The sequence below is a fragment of the Pelodiscus sinensis genome, chromosome 2 (assembly GCF_052426305.1).
Source record: "Pelodiscus sinensis isolate ZL-2025 chromosome 2, ASM5242630v1, whole genome shotgun sequence".
NCBI classification, from domain to species: Eukaryota; Metazoa; Chordata; order Testudines; family Trionychidae; genus Pelodiscus; species Pelodiscus sinensis.
The window spans coordinates 225,613,708-225,639,951 of record NC_143053.1 but is presented as its reverse complement, the minus strand read 5'-3'; the positions used below and the strand labels follow the sequence as shown (position 1 = coordinate 225,639,951).

The window sequence follows — 26,244 nt, the reverse complement described above, 5'->3', positions numbered from 1 at the left end:
AAGACCTGATGTGGTAAGATATATATCATATATTATATTATAACATTATTTTCTGTAATATCACACAAAAATCTAGTTCAACAAAGACTAATAGGCAGACAGTAATTGCCCCCCATAAATGTGCAAAGATGATGTTAAATATGGACAACTCTTTACCCAAGAGGTTTTTTGCAAGCCAGCAAAAATGCAAGCACATTTCTAATTGTTAGCACATATAAAACTGTAAGGGTTATGTGCACAAAAAATAAAAATATACCATTAGACATCACTCCCTGACTTGTAGCAATGATAGTACTGAATAACAATTAACACTGTAATTCTGAGGGACTTAAATCTGCTAATTATGCATATTATTTCAGACCCTGCACCTACTTTTACTTGAAGATCTTCTGAGCTTTCTGTTTCCATATACAGGGAAAGTAGCACTGGTAAAACATTTGTTACAGCAACAGCACGTGCATGTTCTGGAGTATGTCTTCCAATCTGCCCCAAAGCCCAAGCAGTGGCTGCCTTAATATGATCTTCTCGTTCCTCTGACAAGCAGATAGACAGCTGTGGAACCCCCTGTAGTATTCATTAAAAAAACACAAACATTATGAATCTAGGGCAGGACTAGACTCTGAAACATTATTAGGAAAAGCTTATTTCTCTTGTTCTATTTTTCTGTCTTAAATAAACTGTAGACAAACATAGGATGGGGCTCATTTTTCAAATCAACTACATGGCCAGAAAGAATTTTTTTTAAATCTATACAGTACAAGTCTAACTGGACAAAGAATATTAAATCTGCTAGTTTCTCTGAGTTTGAGGGCAGTTTTAATGAACACGTCAGCTATTCTAAAGGATTCAAAGAGCAGATGCCGCAATTCAGGCTGCAGCTGAAAGCAAACATGCCATTTTTATCAGACATTGATATTCCAAGCTCTTAAGTATTTCTTTATTGATGTTATATTTTTTTATTAATAGGAATATTTCCTATTGTTTTTTCTCTTTTGCATTAGACACAATTAATCTAAGAACGACAAACACATTCTTACACAGGGAGACATTCACCTATGCTCACATGAGTTGGGACCTTCATCAGTTATATTGTTCCCTTAATCATGCCCAGTTTATAACTAAAATTATGTATTTTGAGAATTCATAATAATTATTTAACTATCCACATGCTTTAACACACATCAAAATGTTATGGTAGAAACAACTATATTTAACAAATATTAAACCTTCTTATTGCCTGTTGAATATGTGGTAATTCCCTCCCCTCCACACTACTATCAGATTCATTTAAAACTGTAAAATCTACAAACATCAACCTTATTAAACCTAAAGTATCATGTGAATAGCTGAATCAAACTATGCAGTGCATTTCAGGGACCAAGATTTTGTGTAAGCATCATGATTTTTCTTATAAATGTATTACAGTAGCAGCAGTACAGTTATATTGATTTAGTAAAGGATATATTATCATAAATTCTTGTTTCCAAAAAGGATTATAATGTGGCCACAAATATTCATTTTAACAGAAACAGGCTATAGAAAGTCACACATTTTCTTTTCAATGTATGTGCAAACGCAACTCAGCATAATTTTTCATTTCAACACATGCTTTTTTCTAGTAAACCAATCCATACCAATATTGCACAAAAGCAGAAACCTGTTAAGGACCTTACTTTTCCAGACTAAAGAATAAAATCCCATTTTTGTGACTACTTTGAATAATATTACAGAAAATGCACTCTTATCACTTGGTATGAAATCTTGTATCTAAAGTATACATGTTTTTTAAAATGTACTATGGTTAAGTTGTTTATTTAATAAAGGCACACATAAATTATAATTCTTGTGTTGAATAATTTAATATAAAATTATATTCAACTGTATGGACGTATTATTGAAAAGAATGGATGTGTTTTATCCAGAGTAAGTGTACTGCTACTACCAAGTTTGAAATTTAATACTATTTTTAGTGTAGTTTTACTATTTCCATAATAGTTATCTGTAAGTACATAACTGAAAACCAGGGCCATGATCCTAACTTATACTGCATGTATTTAACTTTAAGTGTTTAAGTAAAAGAACGGTTACATACCTGTAGCTGTTGTTCTTCGAGATGTCCATTCATGTCCATTCGAATAAGGCATGTGCGCTGCATTCACCGTCTCTCCGGAGCGTTTACCCAAGAGGTACCTATAGCGCCGGCAGGTCACCCCCTGAAGCGGCACCGCTATAGCGGAGCATAAGTACCCCTGACGGCACTCCCCCTCCTCAGTTCCTTCTTGCTGGACACTCCAACGAAGGGGAAGTAGGGGGGGAATCGAATGGACATGAGCAACACATCTCGAAGAACAACAGTTACAGGTAAGTAACCGTTCTTTTCTTCTTTGAGTGGTTGCTCATGTCCATTTGAGTAAGGTGACTTCCAAGCTAACCCCACTTTACGGAAGAGGGGTCGGAGCACCCAGAAAGACAAGCAAATGATAGTTGAACAACAGAGAACATATTTATTCAACTAACAGAACACAGAGAACTGATCGAAAGATGCAATGTGGTACAGAAACAAACACAGTCACAACACAGACCTGGGGACCGCAGAACCCAACCCTGCGTCCTCCCTGGCCTGCTGTGTCAGCGCATAGTGCATTGTAAAGGTGTGTGCTGATGACCACATGGCTGCCCTGCAGATTTCGGTAATCGGAATCTGCACTCCAAAGGCTACAGAGGACGCCTGCGCCCTGGTGGAATGTGTTGTAACCCAGGGCGGAACTTTCTAGGCCAAGTCGTAACACTCCCTGAAACACCCCACGACCCAATTGGACAACCTCTGGGTTGAAATAGGGAGCCCTTTCATTCTGTCGGCGAAAGCAATAAACAACTGCATGGATTTACGAAAGGGTTTTGTCCTATCAATGTAAAATGCTCGCGCATGCCTAGCATCTAGGGAATGGAGCACTTGCTCTTTAGGTGAGGCATGGGGCTTTGGAAAGAAAACCGGGAGGTAAATTTCTTGGGACAGATGGAACAGTGACACTACCTTGAGGAGAAAAGCAGGTTGAGGACGGAGTCTCACATTATTCTCTGAGAACACGAGGTAGGGTGGGTTAACAGTTAGCGCCCTCAGTTCGGAGACCTTGTGAGCGGAGGTAATGGCTACAATGAACGCAACCTTCATAGAAAGGTGCTTGAAGGAACGCATGGCCAGTGGTTCAAAGGGGGAAGACACAAGCCTCGACAGTACAAGGTTAAGGGGGTCTAACCGAGTGGGGGTCTAACCGAGGGGAACAACTTATCTAAACCTTTGAGGAACCTTTTGACCACAGGGTCAGAGTCCAGAGAGACTCCTGCTGATCCAACATGGAAGGCGGAGAGTGAGGCTACATGTACTTCACAGAGGAGGTAGAGAGCCCACTGGACCTGAGTTCGAACAGGTAGTCCAGAATGGACGGGACAGGCGCACAGGACGGGTGTACCTACCTTCTGGACCCCTAGTGCGTAAAACGCCACCACTTGGCTGCATAGGATCGCCTGGTGGATGTCTTCCTGCTACCTAGGAGGACCATCTGCACCTCCTGGGAACATTTCCTTTCTGGTTGTGTCAGCCACGGATAAACCAGGCTGTCAGGTGGAGAGAGCTGAGATTCGGGTGAACCAGCTGTCCCCTGTCCCAGGGCTGGGTCAGGAGATCCTGATCTGGGGGGAGCGTTATAGGCTCCACGCACAGCATGTCCACCAGGATAGGAAACCAGAATTGCCTGGGCCACCGCAGGGCTATCAGAATGACCTAAAGATCTTGACCCTGGTCAGAACCCTGGGAATTAGGTGAAACGGTGGAAATGCATATAGGATGCCAGCTGGCCAAGGCACGGTCATGGCATCACCTCTGGAGTGCTCCCCCAGCCCCAGTAGAGAGCAGTAACTCTGGCACTTCCTGTTGTGTGCCGACGCAAACAGGTCTACTAGGGGACAACCCCACCTGAGGAAAATCTGATGTAGGGCTGTATCCTTCAGGGACTATTCATGGGCTCTGAAGGACCTGCTCAATGCATCGACCAACAAAAAGTTTTTGCACCCCAGCAGGTACACCGCCTGCAAGTGTATACCGTGCCTTATGCAAAGGTCCCAGAGCAGCAAAGCCTCACGGCAGACGGGAGACGACTGGGCTCCCTCTTGTTTGTTGATATAAAAAACAGCCGCCGTGTTGTCCAGACGTACCAGGACCGAGAGGCGTGACAGTCTCAGCAGGAATGCCTCGCAGGCTCTCCTGACTGCCCTGAGCTCCCGGACATTTATATGCAGAGCCCGCTCTGCGGTAGACCACAAGCCCTGGGTCCTGTGCTGCCCTAGGTGCGCTCCCCAACCTAGGTTGGAAGCGTCCAGGACTAACGTCCCAGAGACCCCTGGACTGATCAAACACCTTCGCTAGCCAGGCCTGCGTCTCATGCGCGCGTGGTGCACCACAGACGTACGTGCTGCCATGTGCCCCAGCAGCCTCGAGCAAGCTTGGGCGGTTGTCATGGGGAACCGGGTTAACTCGGAGACCAGCTCTACTATAGTCACAAATCTGTTCCTGGGGAGGAAGGCTCGTGCCACCCTGGCGTCCAAGAGGGCCCCCACAAATTCCAGTTGCTGACAGGGGGTCAGCGACGACTTTTCATCGTTGAGCATGAGGCCTAATTTCTCAAAGAGAGCCCTTGTAAGGGATACACGGGCCTCCACTTGTCCGTAGGATCGGCCACGAATGAGCCAGTCGTCTAGGTATGGAAAAACGTGCACCCCCTTTTGCGGAGGGCCAGGGGAAGCGACTGGTACGCAACTCTCTAGGGATCCATCAAAACAGGTGTTTGGATTGTTGAGAGGGGCCCTGTCCAACCCCAAGGGAGTTGTCTCCTCTCAGGCGGCGACAACGAGCCCTCGTCAAGGAGGGGGCTGCAGCCGCCCCCATACCCCCACTGGGAGCATGAGGACGGTGTCTCCCATAATCCCCACGGGGGACCTGGGACTGCATTCTCCCCTGTTGTCTGTAGGGGAGCTGATGTTGCTGAGGGACCGGCGTGTGGATCCCCAAAGAGCGAAGGAGTCGACCTAGTGTCCTTCAGCGTATGGAGCCTAGAGTCGGTATGCTCCGAGAACAATGACTTGCCGTCGAAGGTCAGGTCCTGTATTGTATTCTGGACATCAGCAGGTATCCCAGAAACCTGGAGCAAGGCACACGGCGCATAACTATCCCTGAAGCCATGGCGGGGGCTGCAGAGTCAACCGCGTCCAGGGAGGCCTGAAGCGCCATGTGGGCTATGGTTCTGACCACCATGATCATAGCCCCCTCTGGGGGAAGTTTGTCTTTAAACTTGTCCATTGCCTGCCGTGTATTGTCTGCGAAGCAGCTCAGCATCGCTTGCTGATTTGCGATGCAGAATTGCACCCCACCAGTGGCATATACTTTACGCCCCATAAGGTTGAGGCGCTTGGGCTCCCTGGCCTTCGGGGACGGCCCCAGTTGCGGAAGCCTCTCCTTCTGAGCCACAGCTTGGAAGGCCAAGGACCCCGGGACAGGCTGGGAATACAGGTGTTCGGGTCCCAACTGCAGGATATAATAGCGCCTCTTGACTCCCTTTAAGGTAGGGGTTAAGGAAGCCGGGGTCTGCCACAGGGCATTCGTGACCTTAGCCACGGTCTTATTAAGCAGCAAAGCCAAGCAGGCGGGAGCATCATCGGACAGGATGTCTATCATAGGATCCATGTCCTCTATAACAGGTTCCACCGTGACATTCAGGTTGGAGGCTAGGCAGCGAAGCAGCTCCTGATGCGACCTGGCATCCATAATTGACAAAGCTGTAGCCAGATCTGCTAAAGCCTCATCAGGAGACGACAATGACGAAGACTCCTGAATCAGCACCGGGTCCAGCATAGGGCCTGGGTGGGGGGACGGCTGGGCAAGTACCACTGGCGCCGGTGGTGGCTCCGGTACCGAGGCTGCGGGGTCCCTCGTTGCATCCAGGGCACCACTCCTCTGAGGTGAGGAAGGGGGTCGCAACAGAGATGCCGACAGGTGCACTCGCTGCCCCAAAACACTAGATGCCGTGGAAGAGGGCACAGGCCCCTGCCATTGATGATATGCTCACGGCGTCCAGAACGGCCACTGAGGCTGAGGATGCCAGGTCTGCTGCATGTGGGACCGATCTTGCCGGTGCCAAGAGTAGGATCTGTGCCCCGATGACGCCCTTGAGGACCCCGATCTGATTGAGCCCACATCCAAATCTGAGGAATAATCAGATTCGGGGCAGGGTGTGGCTGACGACGAGTACACTGGTACTGTTGCGGGCACGAAGTTGGCCATTGACTCCAGCTTGCCTGTGTGTGCACAGCGAGGAGGTTGTACAGGTGCCAGCACCAGAAAAACTGCATCTGTGTCTGGTTGTGGTGCTGACACACCGCACATTTCATGCGGTGCCAAACTCGGTGCCAATTGTGAGTAAGGCACCGTGGAGTCCAACCGCCCAAGAGACGGCGCCCCTACCGGAGCCGCCGTGGGCACTATAGTCGGCAATATTGATGGAGCCGGTGTCATCAGCGCCGCCCTAGAAGGTGTCGGTGTCATTGACATGGATGGTGCTGGTGTGGCCTACAGGGCCGGTGCCGGTGCCGAAACCGGTGTCGGTGCCGGAACACTTTGCAGCGGTGCCGAAGTTAGCGGAGCCAATAATTGTACTGGCGCCCCAGGCAACAGGCCTGGTGCTGGTACTGCTGGCAGTGCCGTTGATGGTGCCCCATGGCCAGTTTGCACCGGTGCTGGCAGTGTTGACGCCAAGTACGGAATTGGATAGTATGGTACCCGCATAGCCAGAATTGGCTCCGGCAGAGGACCCAGTACTGGAACTGTGGCGGGAGGCCGAGTCCAGCCCACGCTCATCGATGCCGCCAGCGTCGGGTGAGGCCTGCCCGTCTGCACCAAGTCTGGCACTGATGTTGCTGCGAGCAGTACTGGTTCAACAGGGGACGGTCCCGCCGCATACATGGCAGGTGAAGACCGTTCCACACTGTGCAGTGGAGAAACTGGTGCCAAGATGGCCCCCAGCGTAGAAGACCTCGACCTCTCCGCCTCAACAGATGACGGAGGGGAGGTGGTGAGGCTGATTAAGTCCTGTGCTGCCTCAAACGTCTCCGGCATCGAGGGTCGATGAGAATGCAGCTGACCAGGACTGGATGGCCGGCCCACTCGCTTCCGCCACACAGCAACACTTGGAGAGCCCTCCGCAGGCGACCCGTACTGGTGGTGTAGGCCCAACCTTGACTTCCGGCTCGGCGACCTACCCTGTGATGTCTTTGATTTTTTCAGTGCCGAGGAGTGGGAACAGTGCCTGGCCCTTAGCACCGATGTCCTCGAACGGGACAGGGCATCTCACATCAACGCCGGTACACTGCACACGGTGGAGTGACCAGCCAGTGTCGGTTGAAGGGCCGCTTCCATGAGGAGGAGCTTCAAACGCGAATCTCCCTCTTCGTGCGCGGTTTGAACGACCTGCAGATCTTACAGGTGTCTGCTAAGTGGGCTCATCCAAGCACTTTAAACAGCTATCATGAGGGTCCCTGTTAGGCATGAACTTCGCGCATACCACGCAAGCCTTAAAGCCTTGTGGCCCTGGCATTCCTTATCCCCGAAGGGGGGGAAGGAGAACAAAAAACTTGCTATCTAACTACTCTAACTAGAAACGGGAACCATTAACTACAGAAAATAGACATGCTCCAATGACCATCATGGGCGGTAAGAAGGAACTGAGAAGGGGGAGCGCCGGCAGGGGTACTTATGTTTCGCTATAGCAGTGCCACTCCAGGGGGCGACCTGCCGGTGCTACGGGTACTGCTTGGGAAAACGCTCCAGAGAGACGGTGTACGTGGCGCGCACACCTTATTCAAATGGACATGAGCAATCACTCGAAGAAGAATATCACTGATTTCAATGCTGAAAGTTAAGCATGAAATTGTTTGCAGGATCAGAACCTAAGAGACATACAAAACAGGAAATTATGCTAGTTCTTTTTCTGTGGTGTGCATTACTAAACAAATCAATAAACCACTCCACCCAATTATCTGTGGGACTATATTCTTCTACCTCTTCTGCTCAGAATCTCACTGTAATGGCTATAGGAAGACAAGAAAGCCAGAGCTAACCTTGGAGATGATCACTGCCATTGCCAGGTTCTCAGAGTGAGCTGCTACATAGCCAAGCATCATGATGCCAGGCAGCCTGACATTTCCTTTGCAGTTGCCAATACAGTCAATCACAGCAGCAACTCCTCCTGCATTGACTATAAGTTGTGAAAGCTGAAAGAGGATAAACAAGAGAAATTAGATACTGTAGAGTATCCATAACCATAAAGCAGTATAATAGTGATCTTCAATAAGCTCAACCTTTCACTCCTGTTTTTTAAAAAGTTTAACTCTACTGTTGACAATCAAATCACACTGCAGTAATACTGGAGTAATGGAGCGGTGAATCAGATTCATTATTTGGCCTTATAAGTGCTAATAATGTAGCAAAATATTTATATTGCAATAAACATCTTCATTTTCTATTAACTTTACTTCAAGGAAAGCTGGACATAGAATGTTATGGACTTACCTAATACAAAAATCCAGTTAGTAAGTATTTATTGATGAATTATGCAGACAAAACCTTAACATGCTAATGACTTGAAGAAATATACATACTGAGCCAGATGCTCATTTACACTAACACCCAATTACACTGCTCTGAGTGTGTGAAGGGTCCATAAAGTAAGTGCATGAGTAGTTTGCTCAAAGAAGCCTTGGTGCAAAGGATAATTAGGACAGGGGTTTAAATGTCCACACATTAGATTAAACTATGGTTTATATTTTTCCAAATGATGTTACCTCTAACATCACTTAGTAGCATCTGAGTGGTTTCTGACATCACCAAAATTTAGAGATTTTATTCATTTCTTATTATTTTGGAAGATTTTTCCATCTATATTGATGGGTATTCTCAGTTTTATCTGAAGTTCCCAAAGCAATAAATAAGCCATTTTAAAAATTAGATTAAATGCACAGAAATAAATAACAGTATTTCATCTATGTGTCACACACACACACACCCACACACCCATACTGCTTTTACATTTTATTAATGTAACAGTTTGGTTAGAAGATACTTAAACTTTTAAAGCACTTTAAAATATAAATACTCTCTACATGGCTGTAAAGCAGTCACTTAGGGTAAAATCTTATATCTGTGCACAGCCCCAGAAAACAGAACAGATATCCAAGAGAGATGGGAAGGAATCCTTCTCTCAGGCTGTAGAACAGCAGCAAAGCCATTCCATAGCTACTATTACAGCCTCCAGACCCACCAGACTTATATCCCCCACAATGTTCCCCCCTATTATGCATAGGGGAGGCCAGCAGAGATGCACTCCACAGCTCAAAGGGGGGAGTTGAACTTTGTATAAGCTCTCCAAATCCTGCTGCCATAGTAGTTCCCTTGTGATTGCAGAAGGAGCACAATGGGACAATTTCCAGAATGTTCATATAACTGTGACATCTGCCTAGTCCAGAAAAGTCCTGAGGCCAAAGTCAGCTCTAGTGTAGCATAAATTCCTTCAGTTGAATTACAGCAGAGATTATTTTGGTCTACTATCTATCAGTCTAAAATCAAGCATATGTATCAGAACTTTCCAGTGTCAATGAGAGTCATTAGAATGATATCTAAAGCCTGGTTAGAAAACAATTGCAAATATTCACTGAGGATTGCCAATTCTTGTGATTTTATCTTGAGTCTTGTGTTATTCAATCTTTGGTTTCAAGTCTTCAGTTCCTGGACTTCAGAAGCCCAGTTTCATTTCTTATTAAAAGCAAATTCTGATGCATAGAAAAAACCTGAAAATGTGACTCAAGTGTCATCTAAAGGCTCAACAACCAGAAGAAGAAAAAAATCCCAAAATAGTAAAATATCTCATGATGGCCAATCTCATAACTGGGAAGGATAAGAGGGATATTTTGATTCACAATGTTTCAATGTTTGTGGCTGGCAATATCCTTAGTGTACTCCCCATTCCCTGCACTGACGCCTACTGGTAAGGAAAAGCTAAGTATGTACATTGTTCCTAGTTTCCTAATCCAATTCATATTCAATACACATCTCAGAACACCAACAAAAACATTTCCATATTTTTCCAGTGGAAATGACACAGTCTTTTGCCCTCCCTTTCTAAAAGCAAATGACAAAACAATACAGCATTGTATTTAAAATGTAAAATCTAATAATGCAACCTTGTATTGCATTTTCAAGGTGTTACCTCAGGCGTGTGCTTTGCTATCTCTCTAATTAAAGTTGCAGCATTTTTCTTGACATATTCATCTGAGTCCTTCAGGCATGTGAGTACAACTGGGAAAATTTCTGCTTCAACCCCCATTTCTGCAAGATCCACAGAATGCTTTGCTATTTGGCTGAGAGCTGAAAGCACTTGACGCTGGTAAACAGAAATTGTTTTATAAATTATTATTATACAAACACCCCACAGCACACACACAGCGTCATCATGCACATAATCTACTTAATCAAAAAACAAAGCAAACAGAGCAAACAATTATTGCTATTATATAATTCATTGAGTCTGTTCATATACCAGTCTAATAACTTAAAGTGTTCACTAGTACTGTATCTTTTAAAAGTTTCTCCATAGGTCTACCCCTTAACATTTGCTATAAAACATAAATGCAAATACAGTAAATTAAAATTTAACACTATCTTTAAAATAATATAGAAACATACAGTAATTGTTTTGCCTTGCAAATCATAAACTGAGCCTACAGATCTTAGATTTAAAATATTCCATTTTAAATATGTATATGATTTTTAATAATGATATTTTATAATGTATTTATAGTTGTAAGAATAAGGCAATAAAACTGTACACAGGAATAGAACTATATTTTCTATTAACTAAATCATACATATTACAACTTACGAGCTATTTAAACAGATATTCAATATATTCCAAAAATAATTATATTTAAATATGGAACTAAAATGTTTTTATACTGCAACCAGTAATGTATAACTGCTTGCCCGTAACTGCATTGTGCACATAATACCTATTAAATCCATCAAACATGTTTTAACATTTAATATTTGGATTTTACATATAACATCAAATTTGTTTCTCAAATGTAACTAAACCTCTCTGTGCACTGTTGGCCTAGAACACAAACACTATTCACTTGAAAGACTAGTTTCACTGTTCATAACTGAAGAGCCATTGAACATGCAAACATAATCAGAACTCTTTGTTATCAACTGTGTAGTTTTGCTTTTATTTTGTTAGACTTTTAAACAAGATCTTTCTAAATAAAAGGATATTAATTACCTCAGTTTAGTAATAAATAATGGTTGATGTAATTTAGGAAAAAATTTAAAGTACCTTCAGTTTAGCATCAGGGTTCAGGATCATCTGGGCTAAGTGAGCAATAGCCCCTGCATCCACTACTGTCTGGGCTAACTCTGGAGAATGCTTTGAAATATCACTGAGGGCTGAGGCAGCAATCCTTTTCAAAGCAATCTCTGGCTCCTGGATACAGAGTACTAAAAGAGGAACAGCTCCTGCATCCACCACAGCTTGTGACAGTTCTGTAGGTCCAAGAAAAGTAATTAAGTGAGTATGGGTGACTGACCCTTGTGCAAGCCATTTTTCACCCTGACAGATAGAGCAAAGAAAAAAGGGGAGGGTGCACTTCACTGTCTCGACATCTGCATTTCAAATCAGCCCTCCTGGTTTCATAAACCATGTGGACCAATCCACAACTGAAAAGAATACAGGTCAATAGATGGACCCCCATTTACATGCACACATTTGAGGTAGATTAGGCTGAAATGGTTTGTTATTCTGTGTTTAAAAAAAAGAGTAAGCAGATGTCAGCTGTTTAAGCCCTGGCTATTCTGCACTGATCAATAGGAAAGCATTTTATGCATGGCTAACACCAGAGAAAGCTAAAGTACCAAAATTTAACCAACCACCCTAATTAGACAACATTTTCCCATTTAAATGGTAAACAGATATTAATATGGATCATGTGTCAAATACAGAAATATTATTTTAAAAACTTATTTTACACTGTTCATTGAAAAAATGCACATTGTTTTGTAATAGAACCAAACTAGGAGTTGCCAAAGTCAATTTAAAAGAACATTTTGATGGCACTGAAATACAAATTCTACCACATATACATAGCTAAATGAGAGGTATTGTCATTGTGAGATTATGCATTTGAGTTTAGCACAACATCCTTAGCTAACTTCATCTTAATTAAAAAAACTTAATTAGCTGACTTATTCAAGAACTGCAGTATTAGAAATTCATTAGTTCTATATTTGCCATTAATCACAGTACTGAAATAAGAAATTATTAGATAATGAAGTGCAAAAATTACGATAGCCATTTTAAGATGTTGAGAAATTAATACAAAACACATACGTTTCAAATAAACTATTAGCTTCTTAAATAAGGTTTTTCTATGTTCTATTCTTATTACGCATATCCGTTCTTATCTTTAACATTTAACTTGGCTTACAGTACCATGGCAACATATGGCTATTGTATTTCAAGGACCTAGCTTAGCTTTTCATTTACAGTCCATCAATCAAAGCTTTCCATATTAAGAAATAAATACATATATTTTACACACAATCTTTCATTAAGTGTGCATAGTTATGCAGTTGTTAGGCTGCTTGTATTTTGTTAGTAGCCAAATTATCTTTATGATTACATGTGATTTTTTAATTAGACCACCACAGATGCATACCTGAATTGCACTGCACACACAAGTTTTTACATGGTTAAAATAATAAAAGAAAATTGTTTTTGAGAAACAACATTCATAGTATATATACAGAAATTAAAGATTATTACAATTAATCTTCCAGGGTTCATTTTTAAACAGCTATTTTCTTGAAATAAGACATATGTGTCTAATACATACTCACACAGCAAAAACATCTCTCTAAAAGACAAAGAAACATGTATATATATATATATATATACACAAAGCTCAGGATTTCAACAAAACCCTGAGTTGGAGTGTGTATCTAGGATTCACTACTTCGAAACAAAATAAAGAAGTTTATTTGAGCACAAAGATATTGAATTCAAGTGACAATCTGTTGCATTTTAAAATATTTTAATGAAAAATGTGTAAAGTAATATGTGCCTCCAACAAAAAAATTATTTTGGTATTGTATACTAATTGATATAAACACATGATTTACTTCTAATCAAAAGGTCATTAACAGAAAGAGGATATCCAGAAAAATCAAAACAGACAGTCCAGCTGAGCAGACTACTAATGTAACAGTCTCTTTAGAGACAACTTCAAAGCCACCATCTCAATTGCCTGAAGACTGCCAAGGAGATGATGCCAAGGAATCACATCAAGGAGATAGGTGATGCTGCTGGAAAAATGTATTTCATGGCTCACTGTCAGGATATTGTCAGCACCTTTCATAAAGGGAGAAGAGGGAGAGAAATGGTATAACATCCTGAGTTCATTGCTAACCCCTAATACTTTTTTAAAATTAATGATACTCAAAATGTAAAAACCCCTCAAACTAAGTGATCTAAATACTTATTTAAGTATGACCAATATTAGTCTTTTTTTTTTTCTGATACTGTTTGTAAGAAGCAAAATGCAGGACAATGTAGCACTTTAAAGACTAACAAGATGGTTTATTAGATGATGAGCTTTCGTGGGCCAGACCCACTTCCTCAGATCAAATAGTGGAAGAAAGTAGTCACAACCATATATACCAAAGGATACAATTAAAAAAAATGAACAAATATGAAAAGGACAAATCACATTGCAGAACAGTACCCATTTGCATAGATAAAGATATACTTAACCTACCACATGGCTTAGGGGACAGGTGGGCTGGCAGAGGAATGAGACCGTTAAAATAGGACCGCAGGGAAACGCCTATCATTCCCATCCCCCATTAGTGCCTCGTGTAGCCCAAGACAGAAATGTAACATGGCTGACAGGAAAATCTTCATTAAAAGGGTCTTGGTATGACTTTGTAGGAGCTGTACTGCCAAAGAGTAGGGTCATTGGATACAGAAAGCCAATGACTAATTCAGCGCCCCAGCTTATCTCTGATTCCCCAAGAGTCACAATCTTTGCATGTGCTCCTTGTGGCCTGTTCTTTAGGCTCTGGTCTACACTATTTTATTCTGAAATAACAAGCGGAGGGGCCACACTACCAAACCCATTATTTCATAATAACAGGCTGGTTATTTCAAAATCTGTACTCCTGCTTTCCACAACGAATAACACTTATTTTGAAACTGTTATTTCAAAATAGCATTAGCGTGGACGCTCAGCTGCTACTATTTTGAAATAATTGGCCTCCAGAAGCCTCTCAGAGCTGCACTTGTGGCCACTCTGGCCACACCTGCCAGCTCCACTGCTCCCCTTCTCCTGCAGAGCTTTTAAAGCAGCAGGCTGCAGGAAAAGGGCTTGCGGCACGAGGACAGCCCCCACGCCACACTGCAAAATCACAAGAGCCATGGCCAATTCCAGCACTCCTTCTGAATCTCCCACAGCTGCCAGCACTCCTGTAGCATCCTCAGCCGCAAGTGGCTAGGGACGCAAGTAAGCACCAGCCTGGACTGGCGCAGATATCCTGGACCTATCAAGGTCTGGGAAGAGGAGACCAACCTCAAGGATCTCCACACCAGAAAGCGCAACATTGACATGTATGGCTGGATGGCCACGAGCCTGGCCAAGAAGGGACACATGCAGACCATTGACCAGGTCCACATGAAAATAAAGGAGCTCTGGCATGCCTATAATAAGGCCGGGGAGCAGAGTAGATGCTCTGGGGTGGCACCGCACACATGCCGGTACTACCACCAGTTCAATATCATCCCAGCAGAGGGGCCAGTCACCTCCGCCCACGTCATTGACTCCAGCCAGGACACTCCTGCCTGGTGTCAGCCTCCACAAGGGTGGTGTTGTGGAGGAGGAGGAGGAGAATGCGGCCAGAGAGGTGACCATGCCCACCAGCCAGGAGCTGCTCCTCACCCTGGAGCTGGTGTTCCCCCCCCCCCCCCAGGATGTTTCCAAGGCATTGGACAAACCCACAGAAGGCACTTCAGGTGAGTTCTATAACTTTCCCTATATACATGCCCCTGTGTGCCTTTCCTGCTCCACCTGGCAGAAAAGTCTCACCCTTGCTTTTGCATAGGTTGTGGAGCACACAGAAGGCCACCACGAAGGGGATGTTTCGCTCGCTCAGGTCCAGGCAGGTGAGGAGACTCCTGAACCTCCCTTTCAAGTGGCAGAATGCACATTCCATGACTATGCAGCACCTCCTCAGCCTGGAATTGAAGTTCTCCTTGATGGAGTCCAGGCTACCCATATAGGGCTTCATCAGCCAGGAGAGCAAGGGATAGACTGCACTGCCCAGGATGCACATGGGCATGTCCACGTCTTCGACCCTCATGGTGCAGTTGTGGAAAAAAGTGCCAGCATGCATCTTCTGGAACAGGCAGGAGTTCCAGAAGATGTAGATGTCGTGCACCTTCCCCAACCACCCAGTTGATGTCCATGAACTGGTCTTTGTGTAGTAATGGTGGTTCTTTGAGATGTGTGTTCCCATGGGTGCTCCGCTGTTGGTGTCAGGATCATCCTGGTGCTACAAATTGGAGTTTTATGTAGAAATAGTCAGCCAGACCGCGGGTACGTAGTAGGCGTCCTGTGACGTTTGCGTCCTTTTGCACATGTGCACGAGTTCCTCTCATCCACCCGAGTATCTGACAAAAACATAATTAAGAGTAGAGACTCCAAAGCTGGGATGAAGGCACGTAGTGGAGCACCCACAGGGACGCACATCTCAAAGAACCGTCACTACTGCACAAGGTGAGTAACTTCCTCTTCTTTGAGTGATGTCCCATGGGTGCTCCACTTCTGGTGACTTTGTAACGGTACTCGAGAACACATGGCAGCTGGGTCTTGGAGTCCTGTTTTAACAGCAGTTGTAAGTACTGCTGAGGCTACTGAGGAATCAGTAGTTAAATGATGTAAGATAACATAATGCTTCATAAAAGTATAATTAGAGAACCATGTGGCTGCATGGTATATGTCTTGGAGAGCAACCCCTTGTAGGAAAGACATGGATGTCACTACAGTGTAACAAAATGGCTTTTCTGTAGCCATGTTGGAAGACCTGTGCTAGGCCTGAACCAAAGCTGCCTTCTGCAGCCAGACTGAAGAGCAGCAGCCATTAACTGTAAAGCCTGGAGTCACATACTCACATTCCATCTATTTTGTATTAAAAAGTTTCACACCAGGCTGTGAGGAGGGGACTGTGCCCTGATAGCTCTCCTACTGTCACCAGATAAAGAAACAGATCTCAAGATGGGTAAAGAAAACTTAAGTAACACCATTCTGGCTAGAAAGAAACTGCTTATCAATAGAGAATGTTGTGCAATCTTCATTCTATGATCATTGTCATTATGCTTTCCTATTATTTGACTGTGTGATTCCTGTCTGGTTTGTAACTGTTTCTGTCTGTTGTATAATTAATTTTTCTAGGTGTAAATCAATTAAGGTGGTGGAGTGTGATTGGTTAGGTAATTTTGTTATGATTGGTTAGTAAAATTATACTAAAATAATTGGTTAAGGTATAGATAAGCAAGACTCGGGTTTCATTATATAAACTGGGGTCCAAGAAGGAGATCAAAAAAAGAAGATCAGAAGTAACAGAAGCAAAAGGAAGGAAGGAAGCAAAAGGCAGAAAGGAGACCAAAGGGAGACAAGGAACACCAAGAAGAAGAACTCACCTCCAAGACCCAGCCTAAGATAAGAGATGCCAGGACTCTCCTGCACAACCATGACGTGCAGCAGCTAAGATCCAGAGAGACTGACCTTGCCTGGACAACAGGGAAAATTTGCCTGCCTTTATCAGGATTGGTGAGCATGACACTGTGTGCTTAGCATGTGTATTCTGCTTGTTTGGGAACTGTCAATAAATAGAGGATAAGGATATTACTGCGTGAGGCTTTCAGTGGCTAAAGATCCTGCAAAACCTGCAGGAAGATGCGCCCTGAGCCCTGTGAGACTCACGGTAACCACCGTGACAAGATCTTGGATTGCTCGGAACCTTTGAATAGGCAAGTAAGCCCATGCCATGTTGGAGTCGAGTCAGGCGCCTATAAATTCCAAGGTTTGTGACAGCTTGAGCATGGATTTTTGGTCATTAATGACCAGTCCGAGCAATTTGAATGTCCGCCTTGCTATCGTGTGGCCCATTTCCGCAGAAGATGGGCCCTTTATGAGGCAGTCATCGAGGTAAGGGAAGATTATAATGCCATGTCATCATAGATGCGCTGCCACTACCACAAGTGTTTTCGAAAATATCCTGGGTGCAGAGGAGAGTCCGAAGAGTAGCACTCGATACTGGAAGTGCTCTACAATGACTGTGAACTGAAGAAACCGCCTGCGAGCGGGATAGATGAGGTTGTAGAAATAAGCGTCTTGGAGGTCGAGGGCTGCACACTAATCCCTGTTGTCTAGCGTTGGGATTATAGATTCAAGGGTTACCATTTTGAACTGCTGCTTTCGAAGATATCAGTTGAGTTTTCAGAGACGAGAATAGGCCTCTGTAGGCCGGTAGGCCTCCCGAAGGGGTTTCTTCGCCTCTGGGTCAGTGGGCAGCCAGTCCGCCCCACTGCATAGCCACTTAAAATAGTCCCAAATCAATAGTCCCACAACCCGGCCTTGCTCCGGATTGACAAGAGGCAAACAGTCCATGTCCCGGCCTTGCTTCAGGTCAGGCGAGAGGCAAATAGTTCAGGTGCTCGACCTTGCTTAAGGTCCAGGCCAGAGGTAAAGAGTTCAATAAATTTTATCAGTCACAACGTCCTGGCCCTGGGGCAGGGCAGGAAACAACCAGAGTCTGTTCAGAAGGCCCGGGCCCTCGGTCAGGGCGGGGCAGCAAATAACACCAGTCCAGAGCCCTGGCCCTAGATCAGGGCAGGGCAGCAAATAACGCACAGTTATAGACAGTAGTTCCTTAGCCCAGGCTTTGTTCCAGGCGGGGCAGCAAACAAACCCAATCAGTTCGGGCTCCCTCCCCTGGCTCAGGGCGGGGCCACAGTTAATAATCTATAAAGTTAGTTTGCCCTGGCCCAAGGGCAGGGCAGGGCAGCATACACACATATCACCAGTTCAGAAGGCCTTGGCCTGTCTCAGGCAGGCAATAAATCCTTAATTAGGAAGGCCCTGGCCCTGGTTCAGGGCGGGGCAGCAAACAAACATTTCAGAGTTTAAGAGGCCCAGGCTAGATCCCCCGGCTGGGCAATTGTCAAGGCTCCTTCCCCACTCTGGCACGGTAAATGCAGAAGTGGAGGGCCCACAAAAGTACCCCAAAACCTTATCTTTCCAGGCTTTGGTAAAATTTCCCCCCAAAATCTTAACAACCTAGATTTTGGGGATAAAAACTCTGCTGCCACAACCCAAGTACTGATAAGAAAAGCAGGGGAGAGATCACTTGGGAAATCTCACCCTAAAGTACAAACCAGGACACAAAAATTAACCAATGCCAGGTTAAGAAAAGAAAAAGAACTTTTATCATCAAAACAATATTCCTGTTGCAAGCACAATGACTAGATGGAAAAGTAACAAAGTAAGGGTATGTCTACACTACATTAGTTCTGTTAGTTCTAATTAACTTTCATAGTGGCTACACATACAAACCGCTAGTTCGAATTTAATTCAAACTAGGGGAGTGCTTAATTCGAACTAGGTAAACCTCATTCTACAAGGAGTAACGCTTAGTTCGAATTAAGTAGTAGCCACTTAATTCGAACTAGTTGGAGGATAGCCCTTCCCAGGTTGCCCTGTTGGCTACTCTGGGCCAAACCAGGAAACTTTTCTGCCCCCCTCCTGGTCCCGGAGCCCTTAAAGGGGCATGGTCTGGCTACAGTGCTCGTGCCAGTTACAAGCCTGCCAGCATCCATCCAGCAGACCCTGCACCTGGCATGGCATGAGCCAGCTACCCGCTGCCACCAAGCCCTCCTCCTCTTTCCAGGACCAGGCTGGCAGCTCCCAGGATCCTGCCCGGGGCCGCATTAGGCGGGTTCCCACCTGGTCTAGTGCGGAGATCGTGGACCTCATCGAGGTTTGGGGGGAGGCCTCCAACATCCATGACCTCCACACTAGGCATATGAATGCGGCTGTCTAGGGCAGGATAGCTGCCAGCCTGGCCACCAAAAGCCACATGCGAACCCAGGAGCAGGTTTGCATGAAAATCAAGTTGGTCCAGTGAGACCCCCGACCCTGAGCCCTGAGCTTAGAACATAAGAACATAAGAATGGCCGTACTAGGTCAGACCAAAGGTCCATCTAGCCCAGTAGCCTGTCTGCCGACAGCAGCCAACACCAGGTACCCCGGAGGGGATGGACCGAAGACAATGACCAAGCGATTTGTCTCGTGCCATCCATCTGCAACCTTCCACAAACAGAGGCCAGGGACACCGTTCTTATCCCCTGGCTAATAGCACTCCATGGACCCAACCTCCATGAATGTATCTAACTTCTCTTTAAACTCGGTTATAGTTCTAGCCTTGACAGCCTCCTGTGGCAAGGAGTTCCACAGGTTGACTATGTGCTGTGTGAAGAAGAACTTTCTTTTATTAGTTTTAAACCTGCTGTCCATTAATTTCATTTGGTGTCCTCTAGTCCTTCTATTATGGGAACTAATGAAGAACTTTTCTTTATTCACCCTCTCCACACCACTCATGCTTTTATAGACCTCTATCATATCCCCCCTCAGTCTCCTCTTTTCTAACCTGAAAAGTCCCAGGGTATGTCTACACTACCCTCCTAGTTCGAACTAGGAGGGTAATGTATGCATACCGCACTTGCTAATGAAGCCCGGGATAACGGTAGTTCGGAATAGGACCCTAGTCCGAACTACCTAGTTCGAGCCCCGTGTAGCCGCGCTACACGGGGTTCGAAGCAGCGGGGATTTAAAAATGGCGGCTCCCCGCTTATGCTAATGAAGCCCGGGAAATTCAAATCCCGGGCTTCATTAGCAAGTGCGGTATGCATACATTACCCCGCTAGTTCGAACTAGCGGGGTAGTGTAGACATACCCCCAGTCTCTTTAGCCTCTCTTCATATGGGACCTGTTCCAAACCACTAATCATTGTAGTTGCCCTTTTCTGAACACTTTCCAAGGCCAAAATATCTTTTTTGAGGTGAGGAGACCACATCTGTACACAGTACTGAAGATATGGAGTACCATAGTTTTATACTTCCCCTCCTCCTTCTTCCCCTGGCTTCCCCCTTCTAGCTCCCTCCTCCCAGGTTTCCCCCTCCCCTCTTCCACACTCTCTCTTCCCTTCTCCCACCTCCTTTTCCCAGTCTCCCCAGAGGTTAATCTCCCCCCCCAATTTTGTTAAATAAAGAGAGTTTCTATTTTTGAACACACGTGTCCTTTATTTTTTACATCAGGAAGGGGGCTAGGGAGGGGTAAGTGGAAGGACGTGAGGGAGGAATGGGGCATGAGCCCCCGATGGGGAGGACTGGGGTGGCTCTGCAGGCTCCTTGTGGTGGAAGCTCTCTTGCAGGGCCTCTTGGATCCTGACAGCCCCCCAATTAACCCCCCCTGGATGGCAGCCTGCAGCAAGTGCAGCCAGGCTGATGGCCAAGTGCTGCGATGTGCCGAGTGTGGGCACTCAGGGCACTCCAAGTCAGGACTGCTTTGCTGTCCCTCATCGAGTTAGACAAGCAAGCGGGGAACCCTGAGAACAGTCTGTCCGGGGTGGGGGTCGGGTCCCTAAGCACAGCTCTCAGCTAGCCTGAGGCAGCAGCTCCACACTCTAAGTCCTAACCTGATGCCCTGCCGGCACTGGTTCCGGCCAGCCTTAACTTCGGTTCAGGGTCCACTCAATGTGGACGCGCTATTTTGAATTAGCAAAACGCTAATTCGAATTAATTTTTAGGTCTAGATGCACTAATTTGAATTAGCTTAGTTCGAATTAGTGCTGTTGTGTAGACATACTATGATATACTTATGGAGGAGAAACCCACCATGGGCCAGGAGCTTAGTTACAAAAGAGAGCAAAAATCATTTTTAATGCACAGACATCAGATCCCATTTCCCAAACCATAAAACAATAAAACCTAATAGATTTATCTAAACTTTACCCTACTTACAGAAGAGTGAAGAGTCTATTCTTGGAGGAAAACATTCTGTCTGCCCCCTCAGTAGATGGAGAGAAACTGCTCAGGACAAAGGAGGGAGAAACCAAACATTCCTTTGTCCTAGTTTGAAATTCCTACTTACCTTCCTATTGGCTGAATCTACCTGACTTAGGTAAGGTTAACCTCTTAATTCCCAGGCTGCTGGCTAACCCTCATGATCATGACAGCAATAAAAAATGTCATTGTTCAGGAGGGGGGCAGGCAGTTCATCTGCAGTGGTGGTGAGGAAGAGACTGCCACCCGGTAGGTGGGTGGCAGGGGGAGCATAAGCCCACCCACTCCACTGCATCTCAGCCCAGGGTCCTGGATGCAGTAGAGCAGCTGCTGCTGGCTCAGCAGGGGCTCCTGCCCACAACGCGCTGGCCTAGGGCCTTTACCAGCCCGTGCTATTCCCTGAGCCACTTCCTCTCTCCCCCTCAGCAGGTATCTGAGTCTCTGGCAGGTCACACGGGGAGTCAAGGGCCATGTCATCCCGCAGGGACTCCGGCGGCCCACTCCAGGCCTCAGCTGCTTGCAGGTCCAGTGGCTCCAGCTAATCCTCAGGGTCCCAGGGTACAGGCTGGTGTCGGGGTTCAGGGAGGTCCTCCGGGTCAGCTGCACTCCGAGGCCCAGGGCCCGTCCCAGTCTCCCCAACAGGGAGCACTGGGCAGGCCTCTGGTTCCTCTGGGTCAAAGGCCAGGCCTGTCAGAGGGCCCAGCCAGGTCTCTGCCTCCCAGTCAGAGAGTTCTATGTGAGCCTCCAGGTCAGAGGCAGTTGGATGCCCAAGCCAGGTCTAGGCCTCCCCGGCAGGGAGCTCTGGGTAGGCCTCTGGCTCCTCCAGAGTCTAGGGCCCAAATGAGTCCTCAGCCTGGCTACTTATAGCCCTAGCGCTAGCCCCGCCCACTGACTTCTGGTCAGGTGACGAGGAGGGGCTAGGCTGTGCCCAAAATGGCTCTCGGAGGGGTTCTCTCGTCTCTGGGTCAGTGGGCCGCCAGTCCGCCCCACTACAGCCTTCAACTGCCTGTTCTTTTCTGCGTGAGGAAGTAGTGAGAATAGAAGCCTTTGCCACGTATTGGTAGTAGCTGGTGTAGCTGGATGTGACGATCTCAAGAACCCAACGATTAGATGTAATGGTGGACCAATGATGGTAAAAGGGTCTGAGGTGGTGGTGGAAAATAGGAACCGTGCGATTGTGTGGATGTGCAACAGGGAGGATTTGTGAGCCCTCGACCACGGAATCAAACCTGCTGTTTGTTTGATTGTTGGTTAGAATTGTGGTTATTTTGAGTACACCTCTGGGTTCTCTGTCTTGTCCGGGATTGATTGAATCCCCACTGCTGATATCCTGAATATGAGAAATCGCAGTCTCTCTGATAGAATCATAGAATCATAGGACTGGAAGGGACCTCGAGAGGTCATCGAGTCCAGCCCCCCGCCCTCAAGGCAGGACCAAGCTCCGTCTACACCGTCCCTGACAGATGTCTATCTAACCTGTTCTTAAATATCTCCAGAGAGGGAGATTCCACCACCTCCCTTGGCAATTTATTCCAATATTTGACCACCCTGACAGTTTTTTCCTAATGTCCAATCTAAACCTCCCTTGCTGCACTTTAAGCCCATTACTCCTTGTCCTGTCCTCAGAAACCAAGAGGAACAAATTTTCTCCTTCCTCCTTGTGACACCCTTTTAGATATTTGAAAACCGCTATCATGTCCCCCCTTAATCTTCTTTTTTCCAAACTAAACAAGCCCAGTTCATGAAGCTTGGCTTCATAAGTCATGTTCTCTAAACCTTTAATCATTCTTGTCGCTCTTCTCTGTACCCTTTCCAGTTTCTCCACATCTTTCTTGAAATGTGGCGCCCAGAACTGGACACAGTACTCCAGCTGAGGCCTAACTAGTGCAGAGTAGAGTGGCAGAATGACTTCACGAGTTTTGCTTACAACACACCTGTTGATACAACCTAGAATCATATTTGCTTTTTTTGCAACAGCATCACACTGTTGACTCATATTCAACTTGTGGTCCACTATGACCCCTAGATCCCTTTCCGCCATGCTCCTTCCTAGACAGTTGCTTCCCATCTTGTATGTATGGAACTGATTGTTCCTTCCTAAGTGGAGTACTTTGCATTTCTCTTTATTAAACTTCATCCTGTTTACCTTTGACCATTTCTCTAACTTGCTAAGGTCATTTTGAATTATGTCCCTATCCTCCAAAGAAGTTGCAACCCCACCCAGTTTGGTATCATCTGCAAACTTAATAAGCGTACTCTCTATCCCAATATCTACATCATTGATGAAGATATTGAACAGTACGGGTCCCAAAACAGACCCTTGCGGAACTCCACTTGTTATCCCTTTCCAGCAGGATTTAGCACCGTTAACAACAACTCTCTGACTATGGTTATCCAGCCAATTATGCACCCACCTTATTGTGGCCCTATCTAAGTTATATTTGCCTAGTTTATCAATAAGAATATCATGCGATATGATAGAGTGTGTACTGCTTACGCCAATATGGGGGAGTGTACATACCGAGGGTATGGAGAGTCATTCTGGAGTACGTGCTTCAGTGGAGGACCTCATCGGTCTTTTCAGCAAATAATTTCTGTTTGTCAAAAGGGATGTCCTCCACTTTATTTTGAAGCTCCCGCAGGACTCTAGCAGTTTGTAACCACGAGACTTTCTGCATGACTATAAAGGTTGCCGTAGAACAAGCTGCTGTGTCTGCCACATCAAGTGCGATCTGCAGGCCTTTCCTAGCAGAGGCGTAGCCTTTCTGAATGATCGATTTCAGGAGCGGTCTCTTTGAGTCTGGTAAGTACTCCATAATAGTAAGCCTGGTGTAATTGTCAAAGTCATGGTTGGACAAAAGAGCTGAATAATTGGTGATGCGAAGCAGATGTGTTGAAGACAAGTATACCTTTCTGCCAAAAAGGTCCATGCACTTACTTTCTTTGTCAGCCGCAACATTTTTGTACTGGGGAATCTTGGACCTCTGTTGAGCCGCATTCACGACTAGGAAATTAGGCTGAGGGTGGGAGAGTAAAAATTCCATCCCCTTGGTGGGACAAAATACTTTTTGTCTGCTCACTTATTGGTTGGTGGAGCAGAGACTGGGATCTGCCAAATCTCCTTGGCAGCCTCCATAATAGCCTCATCCATAGGCAGCACAATCTTGGCTCGTTGGGAGGGTTAACGATTTTTAAGTAGGCAATACTGTTTCTCCTGACCCTCAGTTAGTTGGACCTCCTGGCTAGTGGCCACTCTCTTAAACAAGTACTGGAATTGTTTCAGGTCATCAGTGGGTGACATATCCCCTGCAATAACTGCTTTGTCTGGAGATGAAGAGGGCTGGTCCATGGGGGAAGTATCGGGCTGATGCCCCCACAGGTTCTGATTATTGACCCTCTTCAGGTTCAAAATGATGAGGTGGAGGGGAAGAACTCGGAGGAGATGGTGGAGTATGTTGTCTGTGAGCAGGTGCTGAAGAAGTAGCTTATCTATGTCTGGGAGAGGACCTATAGCATCCAGGTGACCAGTGCCTGGAATATGCAGGCCGGTGATGGTGGTAGCCAGTCATCCAGTGGGGTGGATGGTCATGGTAGTATCTTTGTGTATAGTAATTGTAGTATGACCTCCTAGGGGATGAGTGCCTCAAGAAGAAGACACTTCTATGGTCCTCACAGTAAGCTGCATGCACCAATAACATCAGAGAGAGAGGCAGTGTTACTGAGCCCCTCGAAGGTGGGGGAGGAGACAGACACATATGTCTTTAATAAGCATTGTATGGAAATGCATGCTCCGGTGCCGGAGATAGTGGGAACATCAATGTATGATGTCTTATATATAAGGGGAAATTGTGCCTAGTTCCTGAACATTGTGGTACCGGTGACCCCGGTATCGGCAGTGAATGTGCCAGTGCTGGAGAGAAAGTCAGAGACTCTGAGGCTTACTAGATTTGGTACAGGCTTTTATCAGTGCCAGTAGTCTTCTGGACACATCTGGCACTGGAATAGGAAGCTGAGATGTCAGTTCTGGCTACCTATTTCGAATTGGTATGGTGGTTACTACTGGTGCCACTGCCAGTGTGGGCACCAGTGCTGCAGTCTTTGCAGCTGAGACTGTCGGTGCCACTGCTGACATCAGTGCTGAAAGGTCAGAGACACCCCTGCTGTTGGCACCAACGGTGCCTTGTGTCGCGCTTTCATATCCAGAGCAGCCTTAGAGCACAAAGACACAGTGCTGGATGTTCCTGGCTTGTCCCCTGCACTGACTCTACTTGTTGGAACCGGCAGAAGTGAACGTGCTGGTGAGGCATGTTTCTTAGCTGAAGACCCCAAACTCGGGGAAGAGGCCCTCCATTTTTGGACTCTGACAGGATCTGAGTGAGTAGCGGACAAAGTAGAGTCCAATGGCTGAAATGCTTTGTCAAATAAGAGCATTCAAAGCCTCATCTCTCTGTCCCGGCATGCCCTCGCAGTCAGCTTATAGCAGTGTGAGCATTTCTGAGACACATGTGCCTCCCTGAGACACCTAATACAAGAAAGTGCCCGTCAGAGGCAGGCATGGGTTCACGCATTTTTTGTAAGCCAAGACCAGTGAGCCCAGCATCACGAGGGATGCTCTTGTCATTGCCAGGCTAGCCGCATGTTTCTTTCTGTTTCTTCTTTTTTTTTTTTTTTGGTCAACTGCAGCCTTAAAAATGGCCAGTAGCTACGTTGTTTTATAAATTTAATTTAATTTATTTATTTACTGAACAACTAACTTCTTAACACTAAACTATAACTAGGAACTGAGTATAAACTAAGCTATTTAACTAACTACTTTTTTTTTCTACTAGAACAGTTGAGGAGAAGAGCTCACTCCGTCTGCGACCAAGGGCAGCAATGAAGGAACTGGTGGGATCTGGACCACATGCATATGCAAAAGGGTGCAAAAGTCACAGGATGCACGTGCAGTCTGGCTGACTACTGCTACCTAAAACTT

At 45.8% G+C, this 26,244-nt stretch overlaps 1 protein-coding gene across 3 annotated transcripts in view; it reads right to left on the bottom strand.

The window, feature by feature from the left end:
* The window catches only part of SPAG6 (sperm associated antigen 6), a 98,254-nt gene that overhangs the window by 29,905 nt on the left and 42,105 nt on the right, over positions 1–26,244 (bottom strand). For all 3 annotated transcript variants that reach the window (XM_006119525.5, XM_006119524.5, XM_075922508.2), the window contains exons 5-8: positions 11,436–11,641; positions 10,311–10,484; positions 8,167–8,319; positions 373–564 (exon numbers count right to left, since the gene is read on the bottom strand). In XM_006119525.5, coding sequence (XP_006119587.2) covers positions 373–564; positions 8,167–8,319; positions 10,311–10,484; positions 11,436–11,641 — 725 coding nt within the window. The remainder of the gene's footprint in view (positions 1–372; positions 565–8,166; positions 8,320–10,310; positions 10,485–11,435; positions 11,642–26,244) is intronic.